This window comes from Lissotriton helveticus, chromosome 10, assembly GCF_964261635.1.
Source record: "Lissotriton helveticus chromosome 10, aLisHel1.1, whole genome shotgun sequence".
NCBI classification, from domain to species: Eukaryota; Metazoa; Chordata; class Amphibia; order Caudata; family Salamandridae; genus Lissotriton; species Lissotriton helveticus.
In genome coordinates, this window is record NC_136071.1 from 358,061,944 (window position 1) to 358,079,539 (window position 17,596).

Consider the following 17,596-nt stretch of genomic DNA (forward strand, 5'->3'; position numbering starts at 1 on the left):
GACCTTCGCTATGTACCGACATGTGGGCAATGGCATGCGTTGTAACGCATGCGTTGTAAAGGTTATTTCCCTCTGATTTCTCCTCTACATTCAGTAATGTCTACAAACACATCTTATATTCTTTATTTCGTTCTTTGAGTTATCTTCCCTGAAGTGCTATAATTTGTCTTTCTACCCATATCACTAATATGTTCCATATTTCATATTCCTTTATCTTTGGACTTTCAATTTAACCTTTCGAAATGTTCTCTTGAGCTGTGGGTTCCAACCCGTCCCTAGTAGCGCCTGTATTTTCAGGAAAGGTTTCTTCATGGTACCTTTAACTGTCATTTCATTCAGACAGGGCAATTCTGTCAAAAAGGAATCACGCCTGGGCAGTAATCACAAATTTCAAACCAGGAGTTGAGTCGCCTCACTTATCCAGCTCTTTTTCATTTTACTTGAAACAAAAGTTCTTTGCTCTAAGGATGGGTGACTGGCCATTCTTAAAGAATCTGCCCGACTGGCGTCGTCCAGATAACAACATCGAATGTTGTGTGGCTATCACTCTGGGACACTGGAACACATAGTTTGTGCATGCCACCCTATGCTCACAGACAGACGGCTAATACTGTGAGGCGAATGGATCAGGCTAGGAGTTCGAACCTGCCGTCAGGCCATAATAGCAGCCCTCAATCCTGAAAACTCCAAGCTGAACATTGGGCTCACTAAATTAGTCCACAAAGCGTCAAAGCAGCAGGAAGAAATTAGCGCTGTCAAATCTCTTCCTCCGAAGCAGTGCGGGGGCCAGCCGGTCAGATTAACAACAGAACCTCAAATTGCTAATATCAGCTGTACTGTTCCCGGTCCTCCAGGCGAAGACAATCAGCCCACAATGCATTCAAATCTTTTAAATAACTTATAACTTCTGCATTCTATTTTAGAAAATAAACATTTTTTTATATGTTGACTATCATTGAGTGACAATGCTCTAGTGGGTTTCTACTCAGCAGTCCTTTTTACAATGAACTGATCAAGTTTTAATTTGTAATGGTTTTTAACCAAACAATAAAGATTAGTGAGTGGTACCTTTAACTGCACATTGCCTAGTCGAGATCTACTTGAACGCTATCTTTTCCCAGCACCTTTCTTTCTGGTTTGACATCCACGTTGCCCTACCCTACAACGCCGCCCTTTTTCCCTGTGATCTCTCTGCCGCTTCGGACGCTGTTAGCAGTACCTGTGTCACAGAAGAGGCTCAAGCGTAGGACTTTGAGAAGCTGAAGACTCCTGGAAAACCCAGTCCACTCTCGTCTTTTTGCTCTATCTGGTTGCAGGCCTTTTCTCTCATGCCTTCTCTCTCCTGTTCAATAAAACACAATAAAAACACATAGACCAATGAATGAGAAATCATAGGAAACTTGATGCCTGATTTATGGTTTGGGGGACCGAGTACGGTCCATCAAGGGGAGGGTAGGACATTAATTTTGCCATCCTGATAAACTGCCGCCTACCAAATTTAGAGATGATTTCCAGACCCATGGTCATCTCTGCTCATTGAAAAGAACAGTATTTCCTTTCAATGTACAAAAAGTTTGATAGATGGCTGTCATCTATCTTGACTGCCGGTCACAAAACATTTCAAAAGTTTTTGTTTTCCTGAAACAAACTCCCAAAGTGTCTTAAGTTTACTTGTGAGTAACAAAAAACTACCCCCCTCTGGGAGTTTTCTCATAGGGTGTGAAGGTCTTTATCTTTTTTATGTCCCTCACCATTAGGTTTTTCCTGTTGGTGACAGATTGGGGGTAACACATTACACTGTCTCCCCTATAGATGGCAGGTGGTGTAATGTCCGTCCTTTGATTGCACTTACTCTGTCGTGCCTTCGAAGGAAGTTTACCCTTGAAGTCCGCCTGTCGAACAGAGGCGAGCAGACTGTGGGCTTGGTAAACAGGGCGCTCCATCACCTTTGAGACAGAATACCCTGTCCACCAAACTGTAAATTAAGGCCATTTTATTTATATCATGAATTGAATCATACTGGCATTGGTAGAGTTTAAGTCATGAAGAAGAGAGAGCAACAAGAGAATTAAATACCTCTAATTAATAATGTTCTTATTTCTTAAAATCACAAAATAGAACAGGATCCACATCCAATTAGGCTTAGATGTAATATTAAGGCATTCTATTTTGTTTTAAAATAAATATTACTGTCCAGGTGAACAGCAATAAGGAGTCCTACTAAGATCAGAGGTGGGAGAGGCAGCTTAAATTCAGGAGTCGGCTACAAAATATGTAATCTCTATAAATTCAGTGTGTTATTGAAACTTGAATTGCTGCAACTGTTGCCAACAGATGTGCTATACAGTACATCTTTCAGAGAGTGGATAAATGTGTCAGACTGGGCAAGATTTAGGAAGTAATATATTTTGCAGAAAATGACAAAGAATGTTTCCTTGAGCGGCTTTGGGATATTTTATGTAGCAAGGTACTTCTCTCGATATATAATATCCCAATAAACTTACAAAAGTCAACCCATGTGCAAAAAGTACTTAGGGTATGGTTTCTACTTTGCTGGTATTTAGTCTGTCCGTCAGGCTGGTGGAGGATATTCCACCCCCTTAGACAGAGGACATATTTAGAAATACCCTCAATGGTGATCTCTATACTTTCAGCAGAATCGCCGTCACAGAGGTTCCTCTGTAGGTCACTTTATTTCTGTTTATGCTTGTTCTGTATTATAAGATTGTTTGAAACATATGCACTGGCACCCAATCCTGGGGCCAAATGTAATTCTGCGTGGAGCAGCAACAGGTGGAATGCTTGATCTACCCTTAGGTCTTGATTACGAGTGCTTCGTAATTTTGCGAACCCCTGTGCAAACATGTTTGCTTAGGGATCACAATTGCAAGATGTGCAGTTTACCACACCCAGTAATTAACCAGTTGCCATACATTTCAGCTGGTCAAACCTGCCAAAACGTACGGTAAGAAAATGACCTGGTACACGCCAGGGTTTACGGATTTTTGCTGTGGAAAGGATCAAAATCTGCATTTTATACACCTTTTTATGATAAAACTCATAATAAGTAGGAATTATCGCATCCAATAAATAAGGGACACCCAGAATTGGGATTTTATTTTGGAGTGCGATACTTATACATCAGACCTCTGGGAACTTGTAATTTTGGCCCAGATTCATCAAACAAAAATCCGCTCGCAAAGGGGCAGATTCTCAGAATCTGCCCCTTTGCGAGCAGTATTTTTGCATTTGGGATGCATCATCCCAAATGCAAAAATCGCAATTTTAGAAATCGCTAAATTGCGATTATTTGCATTTAAGGAATCTCAAATTGCACATATCTATTTCAGGGGTGCAACAGGGTGTCCTTTGGACACCCCTGCACCTTTGAAATCGCAATCTCAATTTGCGAATCGCTAATTGCGATTCACAGATTTAGATTGTCTTCCTATTCATTCCTATGGGCCTCTAGGCCCATAGGAATGAATGGGGAGGTATTCCTTAATTGCGACTCGCAATTTGCAAGTCGCAATTAAGGAATTCTAAGAAATCGCTATTTTTTAAGTGATTTTTTGATGCATTCCATTTTGCTATTCCTTAATAGCGAACGGTATTTTCGCTATTAAGGAATCGCAAATTGGGTTGTTGATGCATCTGGGGGTTTGTCCTCAATGGTGACTGCAGGATGCAAACATACAGATCCTTTCTCCTGGCACAGGATGCAGCCCTTAACTAGCCCTTTGGTGACCTACTGCTGGTGTGTGCCAGGGTGGCATGCATGATGGTAGGACAACAGATCAGCAGTTGCACACATACCTTCCGCAGCTGGTGCACCGGCAAACAGTCCACAAATGGCTTTGAGACCATTTCATAGTACGACTTAAACTTGAAGCAGGCGGTGCAGTTTATTTCCCTCTGAAAAAGGAAGATGAACACAGTGAGTGGACACTGAAACTAACATCAGGAACCACAGGGGAGAGAGGATTAGCAGCATGTTCAATATGGGGCTGAAAGACTATGAAAGATGGGGGCAGTGGGGTTGAAGAAAAGAGAGCCGGAGAGATAACCTAAAAGTAGGAGTAGCTTGCAGATAAATACCCACTACTGGAGATCAAAAGAAAACAATTTGGAGCAGGTTTAGAAGGAGTAAAGGGGAAAAAACTGGAGATGTGACATATAGGAGAAAACGACATATATAATTGTATATGGGTAAGTCTCACCAAAGAAGGGCTGTCAGTGACATCTCGGATCCAAACTTGAGTTGTCTATGATGCTCAGTCTCCCCCTAGGTTCTTGTAGTATTTACACAATAAAACTGTGTGTGGTACAACCTTGTCTTATCCCCTTCAAACCCAATTGGGGGCAGCCGACTGGAGGGAGGTGCCCCCCGGGCAGATTGGGAGGGTGGGGCAGTCCAGAGGACTGCCATATTGAGTTTAGTTTGGACTGCATCCGTGTAGACCAATACAACCAGAGGGCTAATTAGGATTGTGGGCTTTGGCTCCCTGCCACCATTGTAGGTTTGGCGACCTGGTGGCTGGTAGCAGGGAGTAGTTATTTTGAATTATGATAGTTGGTTAGCATTACACAAGCAAGAGTTCCAGTTTTTATGAGTTCAGGCAGACAATAGTGAGGCTTACCATTCAGATGGAGGACGCCAGGGTTCTGGAAGCAATGCTCCTCTTGAAAGAGCCTGGCCACATGGACTTCATGGTGGCAGAGGCCACGGGGTCTGTGCGCCCAATGCGGCAGGCATCAGCGGGGGTGGGGTGGCTGCTGTGATAGCAGTATGCTCCCCGCCGATGAAATGGAGGGCTGTGGCTGGTGCCAATGATGCTGGCGTAAGTGCAAGGGACTGCTCGTCTGCGAGGAGAGCGGGACCTTAGGCATGCGGAGAGCTGGGGCCGGGTTCCGTTCTGCGGCTCTGGGCTGAGTGTAGAGGTGGGGGTGTGGTCGAGCCCTTGCCCTCCGTGGGTGAAGCCACACGCAGCTTTGAGACAGGAAGCGAGGAGAGCGCAGCCCCAGTACACGTTCTTTGCGTCTACGGGGCCCCGCGAGAGGGACAGGGCATATCCAGAGTGGCATCAGTTATAACGCTGACCCGCTCAGAAACAAGTAGTGTACGGGGTCAGGCCCGGCGGGCTGCCTCATGTGAGGAGCTCACTAGGGCAGCATTTAGTGAACGCTTGGAAGAATACGAGGTGGGATGGGGAGTGGAGGAGAATATGAATGGGACAGTGGTGTTTGGACTACCTGGGGAGGCAGACGGCAGCATGGTTGGGGATGCAAGATAAGGGGACGGTTGGGGGCTGGAACAGGAGGGTGAAGAGGATGTGGGCCCGAGGTGTATAGGGTGCAGGAGGGAGCTGTCTATGGAAAGGTAGAAGTACAAGAGTAGGGGGAGGGGGAGGTGGATGAGGTGCCTGAAGAACAGGATCAGGGTTGGGACCCCATGGCTTTGGAGGGCCTTGATATCTTTAAGTCATGGAGGAGGAGGTTAGAGGGGGCAGGGATGCCCTAGCTGGGTGCCTATTTAGCAAAACGGGGATCCCTGCAGTGGTACAAGGGTTCTCTTTAACTGAGGGGACGGGAGGGGGGGTTTCCTGGGTCAAGGTCAGGACAAGCAGGTAAGTGGGCCGGCAGCGTTGGTTCAGGGGTCTGCGTCTGCAGTCATCGCAGCAATGTTGGAATGGAGCGGGGAGGGGGATGACGGGGAAGGAGAGCAGGTGATGGAGGTAGTTGAGGCAGGTTCAGGAAGGCGACGAGATGGTGGGAGGGGTAGGAAGGGGATGGTGGAGTAATCGGGTATGAGGCAGGGAACCAGCACACCAGTCAAGCCACTTTTATTGCAAGTCGATGAACGGTGCACGGAAGCTGACTCAGCGGAGCTGGGAGCGGCTCACTGTCACCGTGGCGAAGAGAGGGCTTGGCCCAGAATGGCATGCCTGATATCGGTGGGGGAGCATGTTTTCGCCAGCACAAATAGGCCCAGAGCTTCCTTGCTGTCCCCAGTATCTGGCTGGTCCTGTCACGACTTCCAGAGAGAGATTGATGAACAGTTGGTGGGTAGCAGTGCCGGAGTGGCAAGGAAGAGTTCAGTCAGCCCCCTGGACACTGGACGCAGGGTTAAGAATGTACTGATCAAAGGAGGCACCACCGCCAAGTGCTCGCAGAGGCCTAGGATGGCCGCAGGCAGAGGAGTTGCATAGCATTGAGGTGCTGCCTGGAAGAAGGCACTCTAAGGGAGGAAGATGAAGGCGACGGGGGAGCCTCAATGTTGTGCCTAATGTGTTGCAGGGCTGTGCGGAGAGGCCAGCAAGGGCATCATGGCCTGCAGGGAGACCAGCAACAGTGCTGGAGGAATCGGGGCCGCTGGCGAGATGGACTGCATCTCTATTGGCACCGTCCTTGGAATCAGGTTAGTCCAGGTACATGATGGGGAAGCCTGAGATGGTTTCCATTGGTGTGGACGCTGGGGAGCTGTGGGGGCGCTCACAGAAGGGGAAATATGTGTGGTCGGACTTGAGAGTAGGCACCAGGGGGGTGGAGGGCCTGGGGGTAGGTAGAGAAAAAGGTAATTCAGGGGAGGAGGCTAATAATGGGGATAAGAAGGAGGGTCCTGAGAGCAAGGAGTTAAAATTTGAGAAGTTACCTTATATGGGGGTGACCAAACCTTTGGGGGTGCACATTATTCTGCCCACGAAGGAGCGCGTATAGAGAGGAGAATATGTAGAGATGCTCAAATTGTTTCATTAAGAGGTGAGTCCCAAGAAGGGTCCAATAAGGAAGAGTATGAGCTGCCAAGAGGCCAAAGGTTCCCCTTAATATTGAAAATTAGACAGCAGCCTTCCTTATTTCCGCATGCATATATTGCTAAAAGTATCTGGAGCATTGCGTCGCTATGTTTAAATACATGGACGTCATCTGTCAGGCACAAATACCGGGGGGACAATATGTGTGGGCCCAGTACAACGAAGAATTCAAGTCACGATTGGCATGGGTCCCTGAGACAAAATGGGGGGAACTAGGCAGTGACCTGTAGCAACAGACGATGGGGGCAGCAAAAGGTGGTAAAATGATATTCACTGCCACTGGATTGCTCACAGTCTACCATCCCTTTCAAGGGCGCCCCATCTGGGAAGGCGTGGGTAACACGACGAAGAGTCAATAGGTTGACGGAGGAAATTGCTGGGACTCCAATAAAGGAGTTTGCATGCCAAATATTGTGAGTTCCACCACAAGTGCTAAAATGTGGGGGGCAGTACCCCCTGTTCCACTGTTTTGGGACAGGGGTGGATACCACCAGAGAGGAAAACCACTGGCAGCAGCACTTCCCTCAGCATCTGTGGTACGAAGGCAACGCCAGGTGTAACAGTTGGTGGTAGGGTATTGCGAAATCCACGCAGGCTGCATATGTCTTGACGTGGAAAGAGTTTTTGTGCTCCAGGGCACAGCGGTGGGACAAAATATGGTTGCGGGCGGATGATGTCATACAGTATATCCTAGACCTGATGGACAGAGGTCTTTCGAGGGTGACTATTGCCGGGAAATTGGCGGGGATTGCATTTATGGATAAATTAATGTGGGACGATGCTGCATCGGCTGGTGAACCGTGGCGTAGGATGCTGGAAGGTTGGTCCTTCAGGGCAGGCTAGGAAGCGAATAACGTGGCAGCTATTGTGCAAAGTACTAGCAGCTTTACCTGAAGTGTGCAGGGATGAAGTAGAAGATTGTCTTTTTGATATATATTGATGGTGTGGGTATTTTTTGGAACATTTCGGGTGTCAAAATTGCTGGGGAGGAAGGGATATGGGATGTGCTGCGAGGACCTGGTCACGCTGGAGGGTAGGCTGGAGATATGGCTGAGTGGATTAAAAACAAATCAGCAGGGCCAGGGTAGACGGGTCATATTACAGGTCGTGGAGGCACCAGGCCCCTACCCGGTTTGGGGCATCACAAATGTCACGCCATTGCGGATTGGCAGTGGGGGTGGTCTTTCGGCACAGGGCGGGCAACCGTGTTACAGCATATCAGCTATTACTGCTTCTCCGGAAGTCTCTGTGGTGTTTAAGGGTGGCGGAGGCAGACTATGGTACCCACTATTTTCGTATCGCGTCAGAGGCAGCACGCAGGGGTTCGGCGCAGGATGAAATCATGTGGCTGGGCCGTTGGTCTTCACAATATTACAGGTGCTCAGTGCGAGGATTGGAGCACGGTGGAGGGTCCTATGTGAAATGTACTGCCTTTTTGTTTCTTTCAGGTTTGGTGTCCGGCCCAGCAGCAGAGGAAATGGCCACGTGGGTGGTGGGACACTCATTTGTTAAATGGACACAAGTGCAGGCACTGCAGAGTTATTTTGTCCAGCATCTAAGTTTCAATGAACGCCTTTATAAGATCACATTGAAGGGTAAAGGAGTCATGTGCTGGAGAAAACTGATTCACTGTTTGAATAGTATGTTGGTGGGTGGTAGGTGCCCAGATGTAATGTTATTGCATTTAGGGAAGAACGATTTCTGTAAAGAGAAAGGGGTGGTGTTGATGCAGAGGGATTTAGCACTCATAAAGGAGAAGTGGTCAGGTTGTTTCGTCCTGTGGACAGAGTTTGTGTCCAGGAGGGCTTGGAGAGGTGCGTTAAAGCCAGGGACAGTAGATAGATCATGGAGAAAGGTGAATAGCGAGATGGCTTGTTTTTATAGGGGGATTGGTTTTGGCAGGATCTGCCATTCATATATATGGATCAACAAGGTTGAGTTTTTTCGGGCGATGGGGTCCATTTGTCCAGATTTGGTATGGATCTTTAACTGTTGGAGATTAGGGAAGTGTTGTCCAGAATGTTTAATGTGCACTTGTAGATTTTGGGAGGAACAGGTACCAGCCTAGTCGGGGGGGGGGGGGCATAAAAAGGATTTGTCGAACCCCCTTTTTCTGGGTGGTGGGTACATGTAAAGTTTGCCAGGAGTTGACAGAAGTTTGGTTGACGTTGGCAGTTAGTGAACCATGTGGAAGGAAAGGGTAGGCAGGTAGGTCAAGGTTCAGTTTCGGACGTTTGGCTATTTACAGTTTCATACTTCAGACATAGGATGGAGGGTTAATAGAAGTTGGAAATGTTGAAATGCAATACTTTGTAATGTTTGTAATGTGTTAATTGCAGGGTGGGGCATGTTGGGGGGATTGTAGGGGTGGCGGTGGGGTCAGGTGGTAGTCTAACGGATGTATAGTAAGGTTTTAGTTTTGTAAGGCAGTTGCCAGGTTATTCTGTTTTGATGTGCACCTGTTTCAATAAAGCAACCTTTTTTACATATAGTAAGTGGTCTGTGTTTTGGCTGCACCCCTCTCTCCCAATACCCAGCTGCCACATGTACAAGCAAAGTAAAGGGTGAGAAAAGGTACATAAAGCACACAGCGGAAGCTCTGAAATTCCTGAAATGGGCGGTTTGTTGTCAATGTCGTGATGTCATGGCATTGACTATGAGAAAGCGTTTGACAGCTGTCAAAAATGCCTGTAAAGGGCATCCAAGTGCTATTGGAGTTGATAGGAGTAAGGAGCAGTGGAAGACAAGACAAAGGTAAGTAAGGCTTAGAAAAGAGGAAGATATAGTGGTCGATATAACTTAGAGAAAAGAAAGGCACGACAGGAGAGGAAGAGAGTAGAAAAGAAGATGGAAAAGTGAAGAGTAACAAATGACTTGGGGAAAGGAAGACATTCTTGGAGTGGCTTTAGCCCAGTGGGATTATTTCCCCGTGTGGGGGCGCCACAGATGTAGGGCTGCCTAGGCTAGACAATGCTACCACATTGGCAGACAGATGTTATTTGTCTGACCTGGAGGCGACGATTAGGATTGGGCATTACTTCTTAAATTCAAACAGCAGCCATCTTAAAGAAATAACAATCAACAAAGAACTTCTTATCCCTGGAATCCTAAGAAAAACCATCAAGTTTAAACAACAATGTCCGTCCAATCAGGAGACTCCTGCCTCATTAACTGGTATTGACCCTCAAAGGATTCCCTCTTTCTTCACTACTGCAGCCAGTGTCAGTTAAGTGGAGAAACGTTCTCTTGTTTTTTCTCTTCAGCATATTGGTTTTGGTTTCATGATATAAGCGAGTGTTATGCAAATTTGTAACAAAGTCTCTGCTTCACTCTGGCGACCGCTTCATCGCTCCTACGCAGCTGTGAATCCTTTGAAGCCAGAGTGCGCGGCTGTCTTCTAGCCGTCAGAGGGCGCGCCTCCACCGTCCTCGCTGGGACGTTTGTCTTTGGGCAAGGCGGAATGGAGAGTGCATCAGTTTTAGCCATTGCCAAGCGCCTCCACCCACATTAGTCAGTTATTCAGGTTTCACCCTGGCCAGCATGGAGCTGAACACCCTTCGTGGTAGGTCTGCAGGCTGCTTGTTCCTGCGCTAATTTAGCAGATGAGCGCAGGCTCTCAGTTTCTCTTGCCCATCCATGTAAAGGGCGTCTTTCTGCTCCTGTCAGTTAGACCAATTACCCTGCAGTGCTGTGCAGGGCTCTTGGGCTGCCTCTCAAAAGGCCTGTGTGTATGTGTTTGCTCTCTCTCCCCATTGAGCAGTTTTCTCCTCCTAGGGGATATTGATCTTTGAGCCCCATCCCAAATGGTGTATTCCCTCTTCCCTGGTGGGTACCCCCTTATACTTACCTCTACCCCTCAAAGCCTCCTGGGATACGTACCTCATGGAGGGTTGTGATGACTACTACGAGGAAGAGGAGGACATGCAATATTCCCCGGTCACAGATGCCTCAATTGTCAGGGCGGTCTCGGATGCAGTAGCCCCTCAGGAGAAGAGATTAATGGATCTGGCACAATGATGCCTGCAACCCCTCACACAGAGGGAGAAACTTTCTGGGGCCTCGGCCCCTAAACCTCCAGTGCTGGTCCCCTACCGGGAACCAGTGTAAACCCCCCCCCCACCCGAGTGGGTGGACCTGGATGCAAACAACACAAAAGAGCAGACCAGGTCCACAGATGGTGTGTAGCTACTACAGTCACTGTGTGACAGCAGGGTGCATGCGTGAAACAAGTTGTTGAAGACAGCAACTGTGGATAACAGAAAGCTAAAGCAATTACCATCAGACCACCCTCATTCACCATTATTATTTGAGCACTGCATTTTTTGTATTCACACCACTTCAGGATGTACATTATGATCACATTTTCTGACATCCTTTCCCATACCGGCACTTCAGGGTCGGATTTGGGCTGGTATGACAAGCAATTCCCACGTGATGCAAACTCCACCATGAGGGTGGTCTGATGGTAATTGCTTTAGCTTTCTGTTATCCACAGTTGCTGTCTTCAACAACTTGTTTCACGCATGCACCCTGCTGTCACACAGTGACTGTAGTAGCTACACACCATCTGTGGACCTGGTCTGCTCTTTTGTGTTGTTTGTATCGTGACCACAGGGGAGTGAGCAGACAGGTCAGTAAATATTCCCCTAGACCCTCCACACACCTGTTTTTTCTAGTATTAAGTGCAACTTTTTAGTTGCGGGTCAATTTGATTAGGTGGCAAATAAGGTTTTGTTTACACCCTTTAGCTCACTCAACCTAGTTGTGTATGTACCAGTCTGTCTGCCTCCATTGACACTCAAGGATAAGATTTCCTACTTACATCACTGTGTAACCATAACAATTCTCCTTGTGGGTTTGTCACTCTTCCATTACAGAGTGACTTACAATGGCATACACGCCCTTTAATTGAAGGCTGTAAATCTGCTTCAGATACCTCCTTTTCTCTCTACAGTAAGAGGCAGTTGAAGAGTTACTCCTTGACATGCCCCAATGATAGCAGACATCCTTATGCCTAGTTTGACGGAATTTTCCATCTAGTACAGCCATTCTCGGATTAGGAATGGTCTCATAATCCTCTAATACTTGATGTAATTGACGGAGTAACACCATTCACTTTATCGTATTCTCACCCCAATTGGAGTCAGAATGATTTAACAGGTAATTGTCTTTCTATCTGTAGAAATAGCAATATGCATTGCTTTAGAGTTGCGTTATTTGATGACCGCGCATGCGCAGGAGATAAGCGACTCTGTTCTTTCGCGCATGCGCAGGAAAGGAGTAGCGGCATCTTCCGCAACTTTTTTCAACTTTTTTCAACCTTTCACAAGTTTCCCAAATCATGGAGGCCACACCGCGCAAGTACCGGTGTCTATTAAAGGAGGAAGGACGACATTTTCGCTCACCTCCACTTCCGCTCGGTCCCAAACTGGAGGCACCGACGGACAGGTGAGTCGCCCGGTGTCTTCCGTGTGTGCAAACTAGGTTAGGTCCTGTCCAAGATACAGGATTAGTCACTACCTACAGAGGTGGTGAAATTCAATGGAGTTAGTTTGACCCTCAATGTCTATTAAACCTTGTGTTTGGGATGTCACTCTGTCGTTTGACACCCCTCTTTAGTCAAAGAGCTTAGGATTTTGAGTGACTCAGGCATTTACCAATTGGCCCTTATGAGTACCCCTCTCTAATGCCAGATTACTGTGGTCCTTAACAAGTGTTCTGTTTATATCTATCTTCTGTATTGTTTGTAGACAAGTTGTGAACAAGCAATTGAGAGATATATAGCATAGCCAGGAGAGAGCCCTGTGACATCATTAATATCGCAATATGCGTAATTCCTATGTAACTCCCGGGAGTCTATGATATTGATTTTTTGAGTGAATGGTATGACAGTCGAGTTGCTATCACACGTAGGTTGGGTTTTATGTGTAGAGTCATTGGCTTGGGCACTGTAAAGTTGTGTGCTTACCGTCCCCTTTTTTCTACACTGCAGAGCGGGGCCTCATACTCCCGAGCGGTCGCCGGGTGAGGTGAGGTCATCACCCACACAAAGCTGGGTGAGTATCACCGTGAGGAAATGCCTCAGGGTGATCAAGCTATTATGCTTTTTATCATGCAGAATGCAAATTATTGTTGCAGTTGTGGCTATGCGGTCACTGTGTGTGTCTATAGGTGCATGTGTGTATTTGAGTGTTGTTTAACATAATATCTATCTGTTTATGTCTCTTGATAGGAAGAAGACGCATATCTTTTCCATCAGTGGTCACTTAAGTATCAAAAGTTTTTGGTATAGATGTAACTTTTCACTAGTACATTTGTGTTACTTGTCACTTCAATACACCATATGGAGTTGCAGTAGCTATTTTACATCATAGGTCCCCGATCCTGTCATTCCATCTCAGGAGCTCTGCAATGACATAGCTCTCTTCTTCCAGTCCAAAATATCGGACATTTATTCTTCCTTGGAATCCCTGAGGCTCTCAACGGCTGAGCCATTGGCTACTGTGGTCCCGGATGTCTCTCCTGCGGAACTTCCCTTAGCCGGCTGTTTGGAATCCTTTCCTCCGCTCTCTTTACAAGATCTGGAGACGTTGCTTGATAAAACGAAGTCAGGGTCTCCGTTAGATGCCTGTCCCCTTAAGATTTTGAAGCAGTGCAGAAGATCTCTCTTACCCCCTTTACTAGACATCATGAATGGGGTAATGAGGGAGAGTGTCTTTCCACAGCAGTGGAAAAACGCTGTGGTAAAACCTCTACTTAAGAAACCCTCCCTAGATCCCGGGGTATTAAAAAACTTCCGCCCCATCTCACTGCTTCCGGCCCCCGCAAAGATGCTTGAGGCCCATTTAAATGGGCATCTGGCTGTCTTTGTGGAGAACTCGGGCTGCCTGGACCCTTCCCAGCATGGTTTCAGGAGGGAACATAGCACCGAGTCTGCCCTCACCCTGGTGCTCGATTCCATCCGTATGAGTGTGGATGAGGGTCGGACATCCCTCCTGATCCTCCTGGACCTCACGGCTGCCTTCGATACCCTATCTCCCCGTGTCTTAACATCCCGTCTGGGTGAGATAGGGGTCCGGGGGGCAGCCCTGGGGTTGCTCTCCTCTTTTCTCGATCACAGAGAGCAGAGGGTAATGCTGGGAAAATTTCTATCTCCATCCCTGTCTGTGCAATGTGGGGTCCCTCAGGGGTCGGCGCTTAGCCCTACCCTTTTTAACATCTACGTGACCCCCCTTGCCAGACTCATTAGATCTTTTGGGATGGAGGTAGTTTCCTACGCTGATGACACCCAGATCCTCGTGTCACTCTCCCAGTCGGTTGACCTGACAGCCTCCAGGTTTAGATCTTGTATGGAGGCTGTCAGCCAGTGGATGATTAACAACTCACTGAAATTGAATGGGGAGAAGACCGAGGTGATGGTGTTCGGCGGTAAGGAAGACATTTGGTCCATGGAGTGGTGGCCTGACTCGTTGGGCGCCTGCCCTAAGCCTACCTCCTCGGCTAAAAATCTCGGGGTGATGATTGACCCCATCCTGGGTATGTGTCAACAGGTCAATAGGACGGTATCTACCTGCTGGGGTATAATCCACATCCTCAGGAAGATTAGGAACTACCTTTCCTTGCAGGCAAGAAGACAACTTGCTGTCGCCCTGTTGGGTTCTCGTCTGGACTACTGCAATGCGCTGTACGCTGGACTGAATAAGAGTCAGCTGCAGCGCTTGCAGGTAGTCCAGAATGCGGCAGCCAGATTTGTCCTTGATCTTCCCCGACGCTCTTCGGCCACACTGGCCAGGAAGCAGCTTCACTGGCTCCCGATAATGGAGCGGGTAGTCTTTAAGTCCATGTGCATGGTCTATAAGGCTCTGGCGAAAAGTAGCCCTACGGGCATTGGATCCATCCTGTCTTACTACAATCCTGGCAGGAACCTCCGCTCCTCCAACCATCTTCTTCTCCGCATTCCTCGTATTCGGAAAACCAGATGGGGCGGCAGGGCTTTCTCCTATTTGGCTCCAAAATGGTGGAATGATCTTCCATTGGAGCTAAGGTCCCTTCCCTCCCTCCAGACCTTTAGAGCTGCCCTCAAAACACGCCTCTTTGTACAAGCGTATGAGTAGTTGCATCCTGCTTTTTGATTCTTTTTTTGGTAGGCGCCTTGACACCTTCGGGTTTTAGTTTGCGCGGTACAAGATGCATAATAAATAAAATAAATAAATAGGTCCTGAAGAAAGCTGGGCTAAATGCCCCTTAGGCTGAAACATGTCGACCGTACTGCACAGCACTTTTAGGTAGTCTTACTACCTGGGAGGTGTTTTATTCTTGACACTGAGACTTCTGTTTAAACGTTTTTCAGAGTCTAGGTAGTCAATTTGTCATTCACCATTATTATTTGAGCACTGCATTTTTTGTATTCACACCACTTCAGGATGTACATTATGATCACATTTTCTGACATCCTTTCCCATACCGGCACTTCAGGGTCGGATTTGGGCTGGTATGACAAGCAATTCCCACGTGATGCAAACTCCACCATGAGGGTGGTCTGATGGTAATTGCTTTAGCTTTCTGTTATCCACAGTTGCTGTCTTCAACAACTTGTTTCACGCATGCACCCTGCTGTCACACAGTGACTGTAGTAGCTACACACCATCTGTGGACCTGGTCTGCTCTTTTGTGTTGTTTGTATCGTGACCACAGGGGAGTGAGCAGACAGGTCAGTAAATATTCCCCTAGACCCTCCACACACCTGTTTTTTCTAGTATTAAGTGCAACTTTTTAGTTGCGGGTCAATTTGATTAGGTGGCAAATAAGGTTTTGTTTACACCCTTTAGCTCACTCAACCTAGTTGTGTATGTACCAGTCTGTCTGCCTCCATTGACACTCAAGGATAAGATTTCCTACTTACATCACTGTGTAACCATAACAATTCTCCTTGTGGGTTTGTCACTCTTCCATTACAGAGTGACTTACAATGGCATACACGCCCTTTAATTGAAGGCTGTAAATCTGCTTCAGATACCTCCTTTTCTCTCTACAGTAAGAGGCAGTTGAAGAGTTACTCCTTGACATGCCCCAATGATAGCAGACATCCTTATGCCTAGTTTGACGGAATTTTCCATCTAGTACAGCCATTCTCGGATTAGGAATGGTCTCATAATCCTCTAATACTTGATGTAATTGACGGAGTAACACCATTCACTTTATCGTATTCTCACCCCAATTGGAGTCAGAATGATTTAACAGGTAATTGTCTTTCTATCTGTAGAAATAGCAATATGCATTGCTTTAGAGTTGCGTTATTTGATGACCGCGCATGCGCAGGAGATAAGCGACTCTGTTCTTTCGCGCATGCGCAGGAAATGAGTAGCGGCATCTTCCGCAACTTTTTTCAACTTTTTTTAACCTTTCACAAGTTTCCCAAATCATGGAGGCCACACCGCGCAAGTACCGGTGTCTATTAAAGGAGGAAGGACGACATTTTCGCTCACCTCCACTTCCGCTCGGTCCCAAACTGGAGGCACCGACGGACAGGTGAGTCGCCCGGTGTCTTCCGTGTGTGCAAACTAGGTTAGGTCCTGTCCAAGATACAGGATTAGTCACTACCTACAGAGGTGGTGAAATTCAATGGAGTTAGTTTGACCCTCAATGTCTATTAAACCTTGTGTTTGGGATGTCACTCTGTCGTTTGACACCCCTCTTTAGTCAAAGAGCTTAGGATTTTGAGTGACTCAGGCATTTACCAATTGGCCCTTATGAGTACCCCTCTCTAATGCCAGATTACTGTGGTCCTTAACAAGTGTTCTGTTTATATCTATCTTCTGTATTGTTTGTAGACAAGTTGTGAACAAGCAATTGAGAGATATATAGCATAGCCAGGAGAGAGCCCTGTGACATCATTAATATCGCAATATGCGTAATTCCTATGTAACTCCCGGGAGTCTATGATATTGATTTTTTGAGTGAATGGTATGACAGTCGAGTTGCTATCACACGTAGGTTGGGTTTTATGTGTAGAGTCATTGGCTTGGGCACTGTAAAGTTGTGTGCTTACCGTCCCCTTTTTTCTACACTGCAGAGCGGGGCCTCATACTCCCGAGCGGTCGCCGGGTGAGGTGAGGTCATCACCCACACAAAGCTGGGTGAGTATCACCGTGAGGAAATGCCTCAGGGTGATCAAGCTATTATGCTTTTTATCATGCAGAATGCAAATTATTGTTGCAGTTGTGGCTATGCGGTCACTGTGTGTGTCTATAGGTGCATGTGTGTATTTGAGTGTTGTTTAACATAATATCTATCTGTTTATGTCTCTTGATAGGAAGAAGACGCATATCTTTTCCATCAGTGGTCACTTAAGTATCAAATGTTTTTGGTATAGATGTAACTTTTCACTAGTACATTTGTGTTACTTGTCACTTCAATACACCATATGGAGTTGCAGTAGCTATTTTACATCATAGGTCCTGAAGAAAGCTGGGCTAAATGCCCCTTAGGCTGAAACATGTCGACCGTACTGCACAGCACTTTTAGGTAGTCTTACTACCTGGGAGGTGTTTTATTCTTGACACTGAGACTTCTGTTTAAACGTTTTTCAGAGTCTAGGCAGTCAATTTGTCATTCACCATTATTATTTGAGCACTGCATTTTTTGTATTCACACCACTTCAGGATGTACATTATGATCACATTTTCTGACATCCTTTCCCATACCGGCACTTCAGGGTCGGATTTGGGCTGGTATGACAAGCAATTCCCACGTGATGCAAACTCCACCATGAGGGTGGTCTGATG

At 46.8% G+C, this 17,596-nt stretch overlaps 1 protein-coding gene across 1 annotated transcript in view; it reads right to left on the minus strand.

Moving 5' to 3' along the window:
* The window catches only part of RARRES2 (retinoic acid receptor responder 2), a 43,325-nt gene that overhangs the window by 2,814 nt on the left and 22,915 nt on the right, over window positions 1-17,596 (minus strand). Inside the window, exons 3-4 of the mRNA XM_078662584.1 lie at window positions 3,817-3,915; window positions 1,220-1,342 (exon numbers count right to left, since the gene is read on the minus strand). Coding sequence (XP_078518710.1) covers window positions 1,238-1,342; window positions 3,817-3,915 — 204 coding nt within the window. The 3' untranslated portion in view covers window positions 1,220-1,237. The remainder of the gene's footprint in view (window positions 1-1,219; window positions 1,343-3,816; window positions 3,916-17,596) is intronic.